Source organism: Heliangelus exortis, chromosome 1 (assembly GCF_036169615.1).
Source record: "Heliangelus exortis chromosome 1, bHelExo1.hap1, whole genome shotgun sequence".
Classification (NCBI taxonomy): domain Eukaryota; kingdom Metazoa; phylum Chordata; class Aves; order Apodiformes; family Trochilidae; genus Heliangelus; species Heliangelus exortis.
Window position 1 is genome coordinate 70,934,850 of NC_092422.1, and position 19,942 is coordinate 70,954,791.

General features: G+C 35.5%; 1 protein-coding gene across 1 annotated transcript in view; it reads right to left on the reverse strand.

Moving 5' to 3' along the window:
- The window catches only part of ANOS1 (anosmin 1), a 126,405-nt gene that overhangs the window by 17,269 nt on the left and 89,194 nt on the right, over window positions 1-19,942 (reverse strand). Inside the window, exons 7-9 of the mRNA XM_071747787.1 lie at window positions 17,522-17,724; window positions 15,037-15,184; window positions 10,393-10,545 (exon numbers count right to left, since the gene is read on the reverse strand). Of these exons, the coding sequence (XP_071603888.1) occupies window positions 10,393-10,545; window positions 15,037-15,184; window positions 17,522-17,724 (504 nt within the window). The remainder of the gene's footprint in view (window positions 1-10,392; window positions 10,546-15,036; window positions 15,185-17,521; window positions 17,725-19,942) is intronic.

A 19,942-nucleotide genomic window follows, 5' to 3' on the forward strand; every position in this document is an offset into this window, starting at 1 on the left:
TTTTTTTTTTTCTTTCTGCTTTATATTGCATTTACTGCTGTAAAAAGGTGTCAAGTTGACATTCACAATGAACTGAAGTCTACTTTGTAGCAAACTGGCACAGCATGGTCAGGAACAGCAGTGAAGTTTATTCACAGAGCCCAACACCACCAATCTGACAAAACCTTGCATTCACTCCAGGAAACCAGGTAAACAGATTTAAAAGGTATGATTTTCTTTCTATTCCTGTGATCCATAGAAAGAAAACTGTAGGAAATCTTTTTGGTAACTGAGGCTAGTTCTGCCACTGGTTTGCTGGAGGCCTTTAGGGAAAGAATTTCGTGTCTCCTTGCCTTTGTTCCAGCCCTGTCAAGTGGTGATAATGGCAGTGGTCCCTGCTGTAAAAGTATTTCAGCTCTAGAATTGCATACTATTCTGTTTGATGGGTGGTTGTTGGATGATGGGTGTCTACAATTTGGTATAAAAATTCTGAGTATTTCCAGCTGTGACCTCACTATTATGCAGGCAACCAAATCATAAACATTAGAAAGAAAAATCAAATGGGTTTTTCAAGAAAACAAGAGTTCAGACATGTTCAACAACAGAATTAAGGACTAAATACAATAAAAATGTCTGTCATCAATGAACACAGTAACATCAAGGTGACCAGTATTGGGACAGGATATGAAGCACTTACTAAGTAGTGTCTGGTAGGTTTTCCCATTAGAATAAAATATGGTAAAAAAGTGAAGATTACAAAATAAGATATATAAAAACCTCTACACTTGGCAGCATAAATGTATTAATTAAAAATTAATAATAAGCACACATCAAATGAGTATTTCAGTAAAAACTGAAATCTGCATTTTTTGTCATTGCCTCAGCAAACTGACTCCCTCCAAAATATATACATACAATGAATAATGGAATTGTATATCGAAGGGAGTTGTTACCAAACTTTGGAAGATAGTTTGCCATTATATAAACCTTTTGTCTTCATTCAAACCTAACCTTTCTTCAAACAGAATTTCATAAGGAGACTTAAATTTCTGCAAAGAAATTCATTTGGACAATTACGGGAAGAATTTGTTCTGCAATGTAGCTTTGGATTTATAATATTTTGTTAAATCTTGTATTTTATTCAGCAAACTGCAATGATCATTTGTGACTGGCCACATGGTTTTTGTTTTCCTTGTCATACTTGGGGTTGATCTTACAAGCTTCTGAGCACTCTGGCCCTGATTCAACAAAGCACATAAGAATATGAACAGTCGTGCTGACTAAAATAGCTAAGAGTAGGTAATGGATCAGGCCAGAAAGTTAGTACCCACTATGATCAAGACATTAATGATCATAGAAACTGCAGTTAGAAGGCAGTCCTGAACATGTCTTTGATTTTCCTAGACTAATAGTATGAAGGAAATACAGCAACATTAAGTAATTTCCTTTCTGGATTATGTGTCTTGCAGCATTACTGTTCTAAAAATAGGCTATAGCAAAGGGTAAAGAATTTATATTCAATATCACATCACAGGACAGAATCTGCTCCGAACACATGAAGTGCATGCCTCAGTATCTAAAAGTTTGATGAATTGTTTCAGTATGATTCTGGGGAGATCTGTGCCAAACAACACCCCATCCAGGACCAAAATTAGCTATCTTGTTCTACTGAACGGCACAGCTATCCTATGGTGAATGTCAAAATAACCATTGTAAATGGTGAAAATTATTTTGCCTCGCAGAAAGAACAACATTTTATCAGCTTTGAAGTGTCTAGAGATGTGTACAAGTCAAAGGCTTCCTGAAGAAAACTTCCTGACCTAGTTCCAGGATTCAACTCCTGATAACCCTTTACAACTGTGCATCTAACAAAATATAGCACTGATTCCAGCCCACCATTTCTGGCAGAACAAGGAGCAGCAGTGTTTGCTCTGCAGCATAAGCTGTCTGTAGCTCCACACCAACAACTATTTGCATAAACAAATAGTTGAAATAGAATATAATGAAGTGTTTGCTGCTCTCTCAAGCTTGGGTTCATCTGTTTTTCAGGCCACCATTATTCTCCATGGCAACACAGAGTTCTACAATAGGCAAGTTTCCATAAACCCTTTTTTTTGCTAAAGTTCTGTTGTTCTAGAAGTCCTTAAAAATATGCAGGGAAGACTTAAATATGGGTAAATCCAACTGAGTAAATGAGGCAGTGTTATTTATTACTAGTCGCTTCAGTTTTGAAGATATGATATAAATTTAAAGTCATCTACATGGTATTTACTGCACTGTAATAACAGCATCACTGAAGAACAATTTGAGAACTACTTTGCTGTTCTGCAGAGAAGGAAAACATCATCTAAGTCATTACCTGATCATTACATCTATTTATTTTTTCATTTAATAGGTTCACGAGATATTATTAGTCTCCCTGAATCATGGCATTTCTTGCCAGTGTTTGAAATCTGAAGCTAAAGATAGGACAGGAAACAAAGGTAGAATAAAAAATATTTTGTTAATGTCTTCTGTCTCAGGCATTCAAGGTAATTTCTCGTAAACATTAAATTAAAACAGCTCTGGCTCATAGCTGTCTGTGCATCGATTCATCCCTTGGTATAAACAAACTAAAATAAAAAACAACAAACCTCAAAGTGTCAAATGTTTGGTTATGAAATTCATGGCATTCATGACACCTCTGAGAAAAATAACTTTTTAATAATCACCTATTAAAGCACCATGATTAAAATAAACACCAAACCCCTCTAGTTGATATTTAAACTTCATTCAATAAACACTTCCTAACAAGGCAAACTATACTGTTTCCTGCTCTTACATGGAATATAAGCAGTGTCATTTAAAACACAAAGATTTTGTTTCTCACATTATGCCATTTAAAACAAACTCTCTTTCTATAAAGCACATTCTTTATAGAATACAATGATAAGCCTTTCCAAAAATGGCATTAGTGATTATTGTGCAATTTAAAAACAGGCCCGTGACACAGTATTTTTGGTTTTATCTAGAAGTAGGATGCCTCAAGGTTCAAAGATGTTTATATTCAGGGATATAAGTTTGGATCATCTCAAAGCCAGATTACCTCTATTCTCACTCCTTTTCCCACACACAGTACCCTAAACAAAATGAGTTCATCAGTATCTCAATCTAGTTTTCTATTACAAGGAAATTTACCTCCTTTAAGCTCCAAGTCTCACAATAGCTGTTTGTAGCCTTAGAGACACAGCTTACCCCTAACACCACAGAGAGTGGAAATGGAGAGAGATGCACCTGCTACTTCCCTCTCTCTCATACCCTGTGCAAAAGCCGTATGGGTGAGTTTGCAGACATGCACAATGCTCCATCAACTTTTAAAGCTGGCATCATGGCATGCCATACAAAGCTGTTGTTTTGCTGAGCTGCTGTTCATAAGGTTAATGGTATTAATATGCAGTTTCTAAACCTGCAATTTCACCACTGGGTCTACAAGGAAAAAAAAATAATACCGGAGCAAAACAGGTTAAATATCTATAAATCATGTACATAAAGACAGGGTGAAGACAATTTGACTGGTTTCTATGTCTCCAATATAAGACTCAGTATTCAGATCAAGCTAGGAGAAGTGGCTTCAAAACAAACAAAAAATGGGATTCTTCATAGAATAAGAACTTAGAACTCTGGAACTCCATAATCCAGGACGCTTCAGATGCCCAAAATTTATCTGACTTTGGTGGGACATTGGATATTTTCACAGAAGAAAAATGCACTGAAAACAAATAAATACAATTAAGTCATACGGGCTCAGAAAATCCCATGAAGCAGAAGCATTCTGAAGCTGAGAAAATATTCTGCAGATGTATCATTACACATTGGCCCTATTCTTATGTTCCTTTGGATTTGCTTTTGGCCACTGACAAAACCAGAATACACCTGTATCTGTCATGAGCCATCAGCTTCTCTAGGAGGATGCTGTGGGACATTGTATCAAAGGCTTTACTAAAGTCCAGGTAGACAACATACACAACCTTTATCTCACCCACAAGGTGGGTTACCTGGTCATAAAAGGAGAACGGGTTGATCAAGAGGGCTCTGCCTCTCCTGAAATCATGCTGGTTGGGCCTGATCCCCCAACTCTCCTGCACTTCCCATGTAAGGGCACTCAGGATGAACTGCTCCATAATTTTCCCTGGTACTGAGGTCAAGCTGACAGGCCTGTGGTTCCCAGGCTCCTCCTTCTGGCCCCTCCTGTGGATGGGCATCCCATTGGAAAACCTCCAGTCATCTGGGACCTCCCCTGTTAAGCAGGACTGTAGATAAATGACAGAGAGTGGGTAGACGAGCTCCTCCACCAGGTCCCCTCAATACTCTCTGGTGGGCTTGGGGACTCTTGATTTTCCTACTAATTGGGCTCATGCTACTTGAGAAGTTGCACACTGCCATCTCAACCAGATTGTATTATTTGTTGATGTTTTTCATAACTCCCACCAGCAACATTCTAAGTATTGTTAGCACTTCACATTTGGACATTAAACAAATAGCCTTCGAGTCCTGTAGTGAGTTTATAAAGTACAACTGGTCATAATCAATGGTCTCCATTCAGTTTCTCCAGGCAGCATAAAAAAAAAAAAAAGCAGTAAAGCAGTGGGATAACAAAAACTCTGCTCTTCCTAGAGCTACAGTAGGGCTATGTAAGAGCAAGTTAGGGGGGAGTAAGAATCAATCACACAGACTCTCACAAGATGTTCTTTTAAGTCTGAACTGATTTCCCACAACAGTTAAAGCTGACAGCATTATCTGCTTCCCCAGGCAGGATGCTACAGGCATCGGAGTCAGCTGTAGCACATATGGAATAGCAAAATTATGCAATGACTACTGATTAATTTCCGAAGAGTTGATCTAGTCAGAGATTCCTGTGCTCAGGGACAGCTTTACTAATTAAATCCCTAAATACAAATGCACATTATGTGTATGTACACAATCAGCCTCTGCTGAGGCAAAGTCTCTGTATTCACACGGAAGTACCAGAGAATATACTTCACTAAAACTATCAGTGAGGTCTTATTGAAAGAACCTTCTGGACCACAGCAATACATTCAAGTAAAAATATTTTACTCCTTAAATATCTATAATTAGAAAAAGGCCAGCTGATCAAACACTCATCTTCCTAGTGCAACAGTCAGTACCAAACTAAATAATTCCTTAGTGAAAAAAACACACTGATGAATTCCTTACAATAACAGCTAGAAACTCCAACTGACATTCAAGGGTTTCACGAGCCTCAATGGCACTAGGTCCATGAGAAAGGGCCATAGGATAACATAGGGAAAGCTTTCAATTATTTTAAAACCTGCCATATGAAATACCTTATTACAAACAAAGAGTCAGCACATACAGTCACTTCATTTATCTCCCTGAACTAAGTGAAAGTTAATTTTGTTTTCCTAAGATCTGGTTTTAAAAGCATTCATGGCAGCTTTCTGTTTGCTTTGCCTTGCCTTGCATTTTATTCTTCCCTGTAATTTAATTCATTATTCTTGTTTGGTTGACTTATCAGACAATGGAGGATTCTTTGCCTCTCTCTGCCTTAAGTATTCTTTTTTTTTTTCTGCTTTAGCATTTACCAGAAACACAAAGAAAGAAGCCTAAAGCCAAGTCTTAATGCATTTTAAATATTTGTCTTTTTAAGCAAAACCCAGGGGTCAATGTATTGATTTTAACTATCTAGAAGTACTTTAAATGTTTAATTTAAACAGGGGACAGAAATGCTCATCGACTTCATTCAAAGAAAAGTGAAGAAACTAGAGTTAAGTTACACTCAGACACAGGCACTAAGAAAACAGTAGCAAAGGCACAGTAATGGGTTAGAAAATAATACTGTGACATGTTGCTTTGGAAGGAAAGCATCATACTAAATTACATGCTAATATTTTAATGTATTATAATTATTGCAGCAAGTGAGGAGAGCTGATGCAGTGAGCTCATAAAAAATACTTTTTTCCTCCTGTCTGTGAGAAATAACTTATTTCCATACTCTAAAGATAAATTTGCAGATATTTGAAGGCTTTTCAGCTGAAGTTCAAAATCTCAGCTTTCTGGTTGGCAAAATGACTAACAGAAAGCACACATAATGATAATTTTATTTTCACACTTTCAGTCTTGATTAATGCTCAAGATACCAAGGACCTTAATAATTTTCTGTGGCAAACCTTTTTAAGTAGGGGGTTCAGAGCACATCTATTCTTGGTAGTGGATGGTAGTTTGTAACTGCAGCATCAGGGAGTTAAAGTGATTTGTTTAAGTTGATTCCACTATTTGGTATAAATAACACATAATTTCTAATCTTACACAGTCAAGATGGCCAAAAAATCTGGCCAAAAGTTCTTCTTTTTATTTACAAAAGTGGGATTCATGTTGCTTAAGGAATGTACTTTGTTTCCCTAATCCCAGGCCTAAGTCAGAGGAAGCAAGTGAAAGACATTTTCTTCTTTCAGAAAGAAACTATTGTATTCATATAATTACAATATGCTTTTGTGATGAGTGTGTAGCAAAACTATGTGCTTTTGCTAAGCAACTTTAACTGCTTAAAGTGTGGAGTTATTTTTGCAAGCATACATCCTGAAGTCAAGTTATGATTGCCATCATACTGAAGCATTCAAATGGAAAGATCATTTCAGTAAGAGATTTATTTTAATGTAAAGTCCAGATCCTGCATTCCATTCATGCCTCATGCTTACAGAAGCTAATGGTACTTAAGAAATGACACTTGAAGTACAGGCTTAAGTAAGTCTTTCCTGCTACCAGGCTGTGAAACATTATGATGTATATATATGGAAATAGGATCTTCCATCCACTTACTCAGGCCTTAATTAAAATACTGGGTCTAGCTTCGGAGTACTGATAAGCAATCACTTATTTACTGTAGAATAAAACCAGTTCAGTAATAGTTCACAGCATGCCCCCCTATTACAGTTTTTGCAGAGGATGGAGGTCTGATGAATTCTACCCAAAGGGGATGATACAAAACCGAGACCTTCAGCCCTGATGTCATCATTGTAATCTGTCACTGGCTTCCCAGAGCCACACCTGCAAATGACACTGAGGCAGTACAAAACTGCTCTGCAGAGCCATTTTTGGTTTGTACAGCACAAAAAAACCCCAAAAAACGAAAAAAAACAAACCAAAAAAACCCAAAAAGGATCTCAGATCTAAGTAGAATGGTAGAGCTACTGAATTCAGGAACACAACAAAAATACTGAGCAACTAATACTATAGAAAATGAGTAACATTCTTACCCAGAGAAAGACTACTCTTACAGTAGTCATTGAAGTCTTCATCACATGTAGAAGACTCTATATCAACATACCATACTGTTTTAAACATCTTCATCTTTTAAAAAAATCCATTAAACAGGGATTCTTGTTTTCACTCACCACACAGAAGGTCAGTTCCCTGTCAGGAAGGAATTGCCTATCTGCAATGAAAATAGCCTAGACTTTAGGCCATACATTAGGCTGAGGTAAAGTCTCCCTCAGTATTTCCTACTATATTTGCTGTGTAAGCACTTACTAAAGCTCCCTAAACATGACTTGAGACAGTGCACAAAGGAGAAAGACGTGTGGTTACAATTCCAAATGCAGCTGGCTCCAGTAACTGCTGTCTTCCATAAAGACACCACACAGCCAAGATGCTTCTCCTCTTGAGTTCATTGCATGGTAAAAAGGCTTGCTCTGCAGTACATTGTTGCTCATAAATTTACAGTCAGTACATAATACATGTACTACACAACCTCCAAACTTCTGTAAGAGAAGCTGCTTCTCAGGAGGAGGCAACTGGCTAGGTTTCAGTTCCGCATGAGGCAATGGCTCCTGCTGAGTTACTGCATATGCTGTCACTCAGAACACAGATATTTTCTTTTTTTAAAAAGGAAAAGAAACGAGTAAATGTGACAAACTGCCATAATATACCCCTCTTCACACACCTTTGCTATCACTGTTTATTATGTGAGGAAAAATTAAGGCTATTTCCACTATATGGCTGGGGCATATCCCTCAACAACCTTGTGCATATGGCAGAGCTTGCTCCCACCACACGACCTCAATGGATCTCTGGGTGTCTCCCATATATAACTGGATGAGCACAGATTCATACTAGAGAAGTCAGCTGTACAATCAGCAACACAAGAACTCAAGTGGTCCATCCCTGGCACAAGGTGACAAGTATGTGAATCCATGTCATTTCTAATAGATCTGTGCCATGCTTGCCTTTGATGATCTCTAATTGTGGAGATTACACCACTTACAAACACTGTTTACAAACACTATTTCCAAGCTATGAAATATCCTCTGACTTCATTTAATCTTAAACACCTCTTGTTTCAGCCAGTAGGAGAATGCTAACTACCTTATTTCTTTTTACAGTAATTTTTAAGCTTTAATACAAATATGACTTCCAAGTTTGTAACACAGTATGGGATTCAGCTGTAGATTCAGATGTCAACATTTAACTTAACCATGGTGTAACATCTACTGTTAAACTTGATAGCCATCTTACCTTTATAATTAGTTGATACCTAGTGCAATGCTTGGGAAAAAGATGACTATTGCTGTACTGGCTATGATTTTTCCTCCATTAACTATAACAATGAATTTTGAAAGATACCTGTATGGTCAATTTCACTAAGGGCACTGGCATTTTTGTCATAGGTCACATAATCTTTCTTCTGGAAACAAGCTGGAAGAAAAAGGGTTCCACTGGGCTGAATCTTGCCTGTAGATTGTGAGGTGAACAACCTGACCTTACACCTCTGGGAAGCACAAATCTCCTCATCTTTGAATCTGTCCCTCAATTTTTTTCAATTTGAACTGCTCATAATTGAACCTTATCTGGGCTCCTTTCTGTACTCAGTAGAGAGACATATCCAGAGAAATTCAGCTGCTGTGGGGGACAATTGCTTCAGAAGTCACCTGCTTTTCTTTTAAGACTATAAAAGGAGCTTGGCCATCAAGTTGACATTTCCAGAAGGCCAAAGCTTAAGGCAATTAGTCCCAAGCTCAGAATACACAGGCCTCACTTTTGGATAACAGAAAGCATAGTGAGGTAAACTTAGTATTCACAATTGAAAACGCGTCAACTTTTATTTAAACTACATTATTCCATCTTTCCATGAAGCTGGCAAAAATTATGGAGAAAGCTAGAGAAAAGAAAATTAGCATAATTAAGCTAGTAAGAAACATTTATATTGTGTAGTCAAGCTGAGCCAAAACTTGCAGATTTTATGGAGAAATAAACATTTGATTTGAAATTATTTCATATAGTAGGATTAGAAAGGTAATTATTTACACAAGCACATTTTAAGAAGCAAAAGATATCCCTCTCAATCCACACCATCCAGTGTGTCATTTTCTTATGTTGCATAGTAGAACTGAATGGTTATATATAGCCCTTCCTCATTAAGGGTAGTGCTGCATATACCTAAATATTAAGTAACTTAAATATTTCTAAAAATCTTTGAATGTTTCCATAAAATATGATTATCGTTTTTTAGAATATTAAGCTATTATGACTAACCTGAAGTAATGTATAATAACTTATATGCTCCTAGAGCATCTGATTTCTGAATCTGACTAGACACTTAATGAGATTTATGTCATTTTTTTTTAGACTGGAAAACTTAAACATTGTTGTTAGATATTCTGAAAAACAGAAGGGTGCATGAAGCCTAGCAGAAAACCAACTCTAAAGATTTTTCCAGTGGTCATGGCCAATTATTCATTCTGTTCTAATTCAAGGTGACTGATACAGTTGAGCAGAAAGCATACCATGGCCTTAACATGAGTCAGTATAATTCTAAATTTTGTGGTTCAAACTACTGTTTAGCTTTTGTGACACCACTGGCTTTATATGATTTATATGGAAGTCATTTTCCAAGTAAATTAATTTCCAGATTAGTTTCTCAACTGACAAATTCCAACAAGTGATACTGCTGTGGCATCAGCAGCAAATCTGCCCAGGAACTGTATGTGCTTGAGACTCTCCAATGTTGCCAGGGAGACAACATTCAGAACCACAAATGCCCTGTTGAACATATGGCCAGATTCTGCTTCCCTATTTAAAACTTTACAGAAATAATTTCCTCTAAACTAAAAACTATAACAGCTCTGGGAAAATTCAGTGTCTCAACATGACTGACTGCAATTTTTGGATAGCTGATTCATGTCATTTCCCTCTTCCAGACTTTTGCACATCCATAACACAAAGTGGGGAGGACATGTTTTACTCTAATGTGAAGGTGAAGGGAAGGACGGATGGGTGCACAACTTAACTTTGAATGACTGTACAAGATTAATTTATTGTATCCCTGTTCTACATCTCTAGGCAGTTGATCAGAGTTCCTCCTCAGAAAAAAAACAATAAAATAGAAATTTGACAAACCTGTCTTTTTCCAGTAGACTTTGACCTGAAGTTGATTGTCCTGATAGAAAGGAGCTCCAATTTTAAGAAAACGAGTGGTTTTTCTTCTTGGAAACGTTGAGTAAAGATCTACCAGACCTTTCTGAGTTTTCCCCGCAGAAGATGTCTGCTGCTCTGCAATACACAGAACATCAACAATTATTTATTTTAGTGCTATATAGTGACTATGTTACCTTTGCTGAAATTTAGGCAATAATACTATCTTTAATCTAAATTTTCATATTTCAGCATTTTACCTAAATGAAATTAATATAAAGAACTAACTGTTCATAATGGTTGAAAAGCATATCATGTGCTTGAAATTCAGAGAAAACAATATTTTGGACAGAGAGGGAAAAAGCTAAATATATAGAGATATTAAAATAGTCTGTAAATTTTCATAATTATAATAATAATAAGGAGAGGGAGTGTATTTAGATCCCGAGGAACAAGAAATGTTAACACATTGACTTTTTAAACAGGCATAGCAGTAGGTCTGTATAATAATGGTCTTTATGTTTGTGCAGTGTTTGAATATACACAAAACCCACGGATGGCATTGAGTGTAACCCACAGAGTGGTTATCACATCAAAGTATATAAAGTCCTTTGGTATGCTACGTAAGAACACTCTCTTCAGATTAAAAATCTTTCTTGTGCCCTTCCCTGTTTCCAGCAGTGAACAGTGACTGCTTAGGAAAACATTTTAAGAGTAGAATTAACTTGGAGCAATTCCCTTAGTGTTATGTGCTAAGCTTCCAACAAGCAGTGGTAACAGGATGTCCTTCATCAAGCACTTTGTTTGGCAAGAGTTCCACAATATTTTGCAGGGTTGACAGGCAGCAATGCTGATTCAAACTGTATTTTCCCTGCACGCTCAAAAATATATCAGTTCTGATCAAGAGGGCAGTATTTGCACCAGATTAACAAAAAGCCCTGTATTTAATTCAATAATACACCTAGATGAAAATAATTCTAATAATTAGGAAGTGGCAAATTATTATCTACATGCTTGAAAGAAAAAAGGAAAGACGCAGATAATTGCCATAAGTAACATATAAACTAAAGAAGTGATAGATGAAGTACATATTTAAATTTATTAGGTATACCTCAATTTAGAGTATTTTAATTTTACTAAATCTCAGCTTCACTGTTCTCTGTCTGCCCCACTTCCAGAAAAAAAAAGATGCCAATTTAGAATATCTCTATAAAAGATCAAGAGAGAGTCTTGCTCCATTTCCCAGAAGCAGAGCATACAAATATAGTGAGGCAATGTATTTCTTAGTATGGGGAAATACAATGCCAGAGGGCCAGGGTCAAAGCTCACCAAAGGTCTGTAGGACTAAATTACTTCAGCGGGTTACAGACTACTCTCTATTCTGACAAGAGGAACAGACACCTAAAATACCAGAGCTTAGGTCCACAGAGAGCAGAGCAACTGACAGTGGGACTTCAGCAAAATTGGTATGTGTCTTCTGGAACTACTACCCAAAAGCCATGGAAGGGAGTGTGAATGCCGTGTCCCAGATAATATTTCAGGAAATATATTTTTCTTTATTGTATTTCTCCATCTGCTTCTGAGAATTCTCAAAAGTACCTTGAGCACAACTGGCTCTTTATTTGACTTACTTCACTGAGATTCAGAAAATGAATTTGCATCTCCTCCAGGAGTAGTGCTTTTCTAGTTAAGTTATATTTTAGCCATTTAAAAAAAAAAATCTAAAAAGGTCCAAACACACTTGTCAGCAGAGTGAGTGCTCTACCCACTAAAATGTGGGATATCAGTGATTTAGGCTCATAGAATTTTGAATCCCTTAACAGAAAGGAAGCTCAGATTTTACTATAAAGTTTTTATTTAAGTATTGTACTGTGAAAAAAAAAAAGTGTTTTAGTTCTTCCAGGCACTGATTTGCAGTTAGAAAGAAAATACTGCTCGTTAACTTAATGGATGTTCACAACTTGAACATAACAGTCAAATACTTGAAGTATATGAGAAAAGAAAAATATCTCCCTTAGTATAGTATTACTCTGGTTTAAATAAGACTATAGCAATTAATGAACCTTTTAGTTGAAAAAGGTTCGACTCACAATAAACTGAAATAAAGCACAAGACATTAGAAAGTCTATACTTATTAGACATTAATGGATGGAAGACTTTCACAGAAACTGCTGATGGACTGTTTGCTAAAGTTAAACAATCAACAAGAGAGAAGATTATCCAAGTCAAAATTGTGGAAGGAAATTAAAACTAGATGTGACGGGGAAGGGACAGAAAATGATGAAACCAGCAAAGTCACAGATGAGGTATAGGATAAATGAACCATTTGGTACAAGATTTGTAAGTAGTAAATCAGATGTGATCTGCACCAGATTCTGCAAAACACAATCTTCCATAAAAGAAAAAACGAAACAAAAATCTTCCTCTTCCAGCACAAACCCATTGGTGATACAGACTATGAGAGACAGACCATTAGTGAAGTAATAGAGAGCTGAAACAGCACTTCCAGCAAGTGTTTCTCTCAGTAAGTACAGAATGGTATCAAAGCCAACATATACAACTAAGTCTAATCTCAATTATTCAGCTTCAGTTTAGACAGTTTTTATTATATAGAAAGTCTTTTCTTACTATCATGTTTAAAGAACATCATGATGTGACTTCATGCCAGGACTAGCAATAAAGCCTGACAAACATCAGCTGATTAATTATTCCTTCTCCCAAGAAAAAGACTATAAAGCTATTTTCATAATAAACTGAAAGAAATTCAACAGCTTGTTCAATGTCAGGTGTGTGCAATGCCACCTAGAATTTTCTCCCAGTTAAAAGGGCAAAGCTCAGCCTCAGGTGAAATCTAGACATGAGCATTCTCCTATGGTTTATGTTAATTCAAGTACATGTTCTTTCTCAGAGTTGTAACATAATCTGGTGAAATGCCAGTCAAGGGACTGGACTGAAAGCTGAACACTTTAAATTCTAGCACCGAGATCCAGAACTTCACAAAAACTTCTGTTCAGAAGAGACAAGATGATTGGGGCCTGGAGGGGTAAGGAATTTTAACTTGTTTAGCTACCAAGAAAAAGAAAAAGAAAAGAAAGGGAAAAGGAAAAAAAAAAAAAAAAAAAAAAGTGGAAGTAAAACCAAAATAAATTCTTAGGGTAGTACTCAGCAGAAATGAGAACGTCTCATTAACACCAATGATACATTTCCATTTGAGCTCAGTGACTTAGTATACTGGAACTAAGCACGCAACTCCCCCTGTATTTTTTCTACTATTACATCTCCTGTGTATATATAGGAAAGAAAGGAAAACTAAATGTGTTAAGTCCAAGAAGCTTTTGATATCATGCACAATCCTACAAACTACATCACTTTTCCAGGAGATGACAGAAAGCACAAGTACAATTGACGACAGCAAGTATGGAAAGGACAGAACTCTCATATTTACAATTTATTATTGGGTTTCACTGAGGATTTAACCCAAACCTGTTTTATGTACACACTGTGGAAATGCAAGATTCAGTATATTGAAGAGATGAAAACTTGGCCCTCTGCTGTCTCTTAAGATGCGTCAAAAGGGTAATAAAAATGAGATTAGTATGGGAAAGAGAATATCTTTAGGTCTCTTTTATCTTCTCGCTACATCAAAATAGGCAGCAACTGTAGATATGAAGGTCTGTCATAGATAACAGCTACTTCAAAATATTTCACATGTATTCAAACTGAGTATGCTTGAAGAAGGGTCCAGTAACAATAGCATTTGATTAGTTAGGGTGAGAGTTCTTAAAGTTCTCTTACGAAATGGCAAAGTTTAAACTGAGTGTACTTTAAAAAAAAAAAAAAAAGTAAATGGATGGAAAATTAAGTGGAGTCAGGACACCTTATTTCATGAATCTTCTTGTATTGATCAATCAGACAGCAGTTGGTGCTGTAACTTGATTTTGTATTGTAATTGTAGGAATAGCATTTAATTAAGACTAAGAATCATGTTTTACTTCAGAACCTGGTATGCTTTTCAAGCATATTACTTAGCATGTAAGATTTTAAGGAAGATTTTAACAAGAAATATCCTGACATCTAAAGATCTCAGGATTCTACTTTGAATATTGGTCCCATGCATGAAGCGACTTCTTGAGATTTCATTGCTTGTCAGGCATTGAACATTTTGGATTCTCTAATAGAAGAGCAGAAGTTTCATATCACTTTATATCACTGAATTAATGGCTACTCAGAATAGTCAGGATTTTGAAAAGCATTGCAAGCTAAAACTCTCTAGTTAAGACAAAGACACAGAAATGGTTTTATTCTGGCCACTGACAAATATGATAACTATTTATACTTGTATCACATTGAAAAAATACCAGCACCACAATCATTCAAATGCTTCAATTTTCAACTCATTTATTTATTTCAGGTGAGCAGGGTCTAAGACAAAGGGTTAGGGAAAAACTGTCATCAATTTTTAGATAAGAAATTTAACATTAAAAGTCACTCAACTCAACCAAGACAGGATCCCTATGATACAAAACAGAATTATTATTTCTTTTTAATTTAAGAAATCATGATATAAAACACTCAAACTCCAGATAAAGAAGAGATAAAGCATTCAGGTATTTGAACACAGTTACTCACTATTATTCCTGGTGTCCTGAGTAGTGCTAAAATGAAGAGAAACTTTAGGACTTTTTAGGCGTATCTGACCCCAACGTGTCACTGCCTGCAGTTCTACATTGTAGTTGCTGTTGGGCTGGAGTCCCTCCAGGACCACATAATTTTGGGCCTATAACAGAGGAGAATAAATATACAAAGTAGTTATAATATTACCGAAACACAAGCTCTTATTAAAAGCAGGCCTGTTATCTTAGGCACAGTAGTCTTTTGAAATTAGAAAAAACTCACATAACAATTTCAAGAGAAAAATTTCCTCTCTTTGAAAAATATATTTATTGGACTCTATTTTTCTGTGTAACTTTTAAAATACTAGCCTTCTTGATGTTTACATAATTCTGGCAATTACTTGGCAAATATAGGCACCTATTCTTTAAGTCAAAACTAAAGGTGGGATGTTTTTTTCTTATGGCAAAATTATTTTAGACAAAGCTATTTAAATTTTTTATTCCCTAATTTCCCTGTTAGCAAAGCAACTCAAAGCTTCTTCTAGAGGCTATGAAGAAAGCTAAAATCCAATATTCAGTACATCTACAGAATGAAATCAGAAAAGAAAAAATGCAGTTTCCATCATCAAGGAAGTGTCTCAAATGAGGAAAACCCAGAGCAGAATTATCAATCTCCAGCCAATAATCCATACAGGAAGGAAAGTCCCATGCTACTGCAAAGAAGAGCCAAAGCTTCTCAGTATTCTTACATTTCTAAATTTTTAAAAATCTATTTATAAAAGTGCCCTTTTAGCCCATATCTCAGAGAGAAGACATTACTCCATGTTTACATTATAGTACTCTGGGGCTCTGAAGCTTGACAGTCAATCCAGAGTGAAAAGGATAACCACATACTGCTATATTTAACACTTCAAGGACAGTCAAAAACATTTCCTATCAATTACCTTCACTTGCTTTGTGCTGAGACATTTTATATTTCAAATTGTAGACAGAAGAGTTGCTATAATATTCAAAGGCCATTGATAAGCAATAGCCTCAGCAGTGTCTGTGGGGAAAGTCCCACTGGCACTGCTCCACAGTTTCATGACATGCTACAGAAGAAAAAGCCCAATGAGCTAGGAGTAACATGAAAGATGTTCCAAGAGCCTGCCTTTCCTCTAACACACACCTTGACTCTTCTGGATTCCCCTATATTCATGTCAGAACTTGATCCCAGTTACTGTCATGTTGTATAATGGATCTGTTTTGACGTATTTACCTTTAGGATGCAGCCTACACAAAGTGGCCAGCACAACATCAAGGATGCAGCTCAATTTTAAAATTAAATTTTAAAATTCTGAATTTTAAAGTTCTTTGAATTTTGTGATTTAATGGCCACCCAGTGGAGAGAATGCTCCCCTGTTTCCTTAAGATGTAACCTCTGCCATTAAGATCTCTAGCCAATGGCAGTTTTTCTAAGAAAAAATATTTTTATACGTACCATAGTCGAACCCCACCCTCATCTGGCCAGAGTGATTTTTTTTAAAGTACAAGAACAAATTTTCTTTACTATGCATACTTTAAAAAAAAATAAAATCAACTTAATTAGAAAAAAACCCAAGTTATACCAGCCACTGAAATTACTCCTTATTGTCTATATTCATGGGGAATTTTCCTTTTCCTGTCTCCCCAGAATGAAGCAGCCTTCATTGCCTTTATTTCTCTCAGGGTTTGATGACTGAGGGTCAGAAAGGGAACTATAAGCTTCCAGCTGTCATTCATCACAGTGCAAGTGGGCAATCAGAGCTAAAACCCAGTGTTAACATAGACATGGGACCAAATTCTCACAACACATTTATTAAGAGCCCTGAGGATTAAGCTTAGCCTGTTATCTGTATTTACTTTCTATTTCAGCTAGCTACTTTAAAATAACATGCAGCATGCTTAAGGATACTATGTAAAATAGTTTTCAAGCAGTATTTGACATGTAATTCCAGAAAAGCAGAGAAACTTGCTGCTACAGAAATATGCAAGATCTTTGGTACAGCAGTTTCTTTAGAGTATTGGGCTTGTGTTTTCCTTTGGGCCTATATTGACTATTTAATGGTCATTCTATATGACAGTGTCACAAGTTCTATTTGCATAGTGAAAGAACAATGTGACAGACAGTATTAGGCTTTTTAAATAAAACAAGAACAGTATCTTTGAGAAGCACAAATAAAATCAGTCCGAATTTAAGAGGACAAAGAGTATTTAACTTTCTATTCATCTCTCCTGCAAAATCTTATACTATTTTTCTGCATTTTATGAGAGAAATTTACTTCTCTGCCTGAGCTCAGTGAAAATAGGGATGGAAAAATCAAAAATTTCTATGGGATTTGAAATATAAGACTAATAATCATAACACCAATACTTCACTAGCTGCTGATATCATTGCAATACATCACATACTTTAAACCTTCACTCTATTTTGTTCCAGAAATAGACCATATTTTTGTCTCATTTACTCCTTTATTTCTTACCCCATCAGCAATCTTCCTTCTCTTTTTTTTAGCTGGGATTACATATTTGCTGTATGTCCAGCTCCAGAAGACTTTGTAGTGGTGCACTGGGATATCAGGCTCTTCTGGAAGATCCCAAGTAATCATTACATTTACACTGCCATCATTGCTTGCACTGATATTGGCAATTCTGATATTAGATGGAGCTGGTGGAGCAGATGGATCTGGAATTTAAAACAGACTGTAAAGTAATCATCTTCAATAACGTAAACATCATCTTATGTATTTACCAGGCACATATGAGCTGAAGAAAACTCAGGAAAATTTTCAAATAAATCATACGGCTTCTTGCAAATTCTATCAATTCAAGCTCTACTGAGTAAAAAGATATGGGTTGGAATCTAGCACTATAATTCTATGTTGTTGATATAACATTATGAAACAAATAAAAATTTATGAAACTTCATCAAAACGTACAAAGCTATCAGTTTAACTTCTGTCAATTCATTATTTAAAATACAGTGAGTTTAAAACACTTGTGTTCTACAAGTTGCCTTTTATAGTTACCACAAAACAGAATGGTGGAAATACTGAATATTTTTCTGGCATTGCCAGAAAATCCTCAGATGATACAATTATGTTTCCACATGTTGAAGCTTTCTTCAAAATTATAGTATTAATATCTAGCACCATAAGACATAAAAAGTTCCATAGAAGATATATATATTTAGTATGTAATGATATATTACGATGTCAGAGAGCTCTATGGTGTTTTTTTAGAACAAATGTAATAAGCTGCCCCTGTAATTTATTTCCCTATTCTGATTTAATTTCTGGTCAAAATCAACTGAAATATTATTTCTTTGGTTGTCTCTGTGTTGACCCTGGAGACAAGAACCCTTAAAAGTAAAAGGTTCCAATACTGACCAACAAAATGTTAGTACCTCCTTGTAAACCTGCCTGACCGTGAGTAAAGGAAATATATGGAAATTCTGAAACTGAGCTTTTGAAAGTACAATTTATTATTTGCTAACTTCTACTTTTTAGTCCTACTTTTTATCTCCTACTTTTCTTTTTTTCTTTTTTTTTTTTTTTTTTCAATTGTTGGTGGTAGTTTAACAGTGGTGACAAAATATAAGGAAACTGCAAGAAGAAAAATTAGGTAAAAGTAAACAGCGTGACTCAAAATAAAAATAAAAATTATATCAGGCAAAATAAAGGAAATTCATAGTAATTAAGGCACGTTATGAACCTGTAGCCATGAAAAAAACAAAGTGATTTAGAAAAAAAACCAAAACATTTTCATGCTTTTAGCCAAATGAGCCACCATTTATTTGCAAGAAATAAAACTGGAGGTGTGCAAAGGGGACACCAGGCATTCATTTACAGCATGGTTCATGTGCACCTTTTTATAATGGTAAATGAGCTGTTAAATAAACTTTCCAGGCATACCAAGTTCATCAGATAATCCCTATGACAAATGGTCTCAGTGAAAAATTCCATCATCTAGTTCATGCAAACTGACATATTCAGAATTAGTAAAGACAGTGTTTCCTTTTTAAAGATCAGCAGATGTGAAATAATGGCTTATTTCTGTTATTTAACAGGACTCTTGGTTAAATAACAATGGATGTTCCTGTTTCCTCACACATATAAGTCAACCTAACATTTGGGCATAAAAGGTACAAAGCATGCTTGAATTTAAGAATTCTCAAAATGTAACTTAGTTTTTAAAAATAATATAATTTTCTTTTTTCTTCTCACTCATTTTTAAAATCAGCTTGCAAGCTAGTTCCCTTTATTTTTTTTTTTCAGCTTTGGAGAAGCATTGTGTCAACACATATATCCTTACGTGTGGAACAGCCAACAACTCCATCTAAATGTATATAAAGCTATTTATATTGGAGGGGGTAAACTTAAGAGCAATTTATCTAAATGGTTTTTACTGTTCTCTAATGCAACTTTTAATTTACTTCTATCATTTAAAAAGTACATTGATTAATAAAATTAAAATTAGGCACAATCCATATAAAAAGAATCATGACTCATGGATCCAAATTCTTTATTAAGTATTCACCTTCACTGATACAAAATATTGGGGTTTTTTTATGTATTGTGATGATAAAATATTTATAACCCGAAGTGCAACATGATTATATGACTGTAGGTGAATTATTCAGGTTATCTCCCAGAAGTACCATGCATCATGTATTATGCATATATATAACATATGGGATAGAATTAAAGTGATTCAGAGGATATGTCTTTACAAACAGTCAGAGATAAGTAAAAAGAATTCTAACCATAAATCATGTTTGTCTTCACTCTGCATCTATAAAAGACTCCGAGAGTCATTAAAAAAAATTCTAACAGTTAAAGGAAACAGCTCTTTTGGACATAGTGTATTATATGATTTAAACCAATTTGAAGTTCTATTCACTA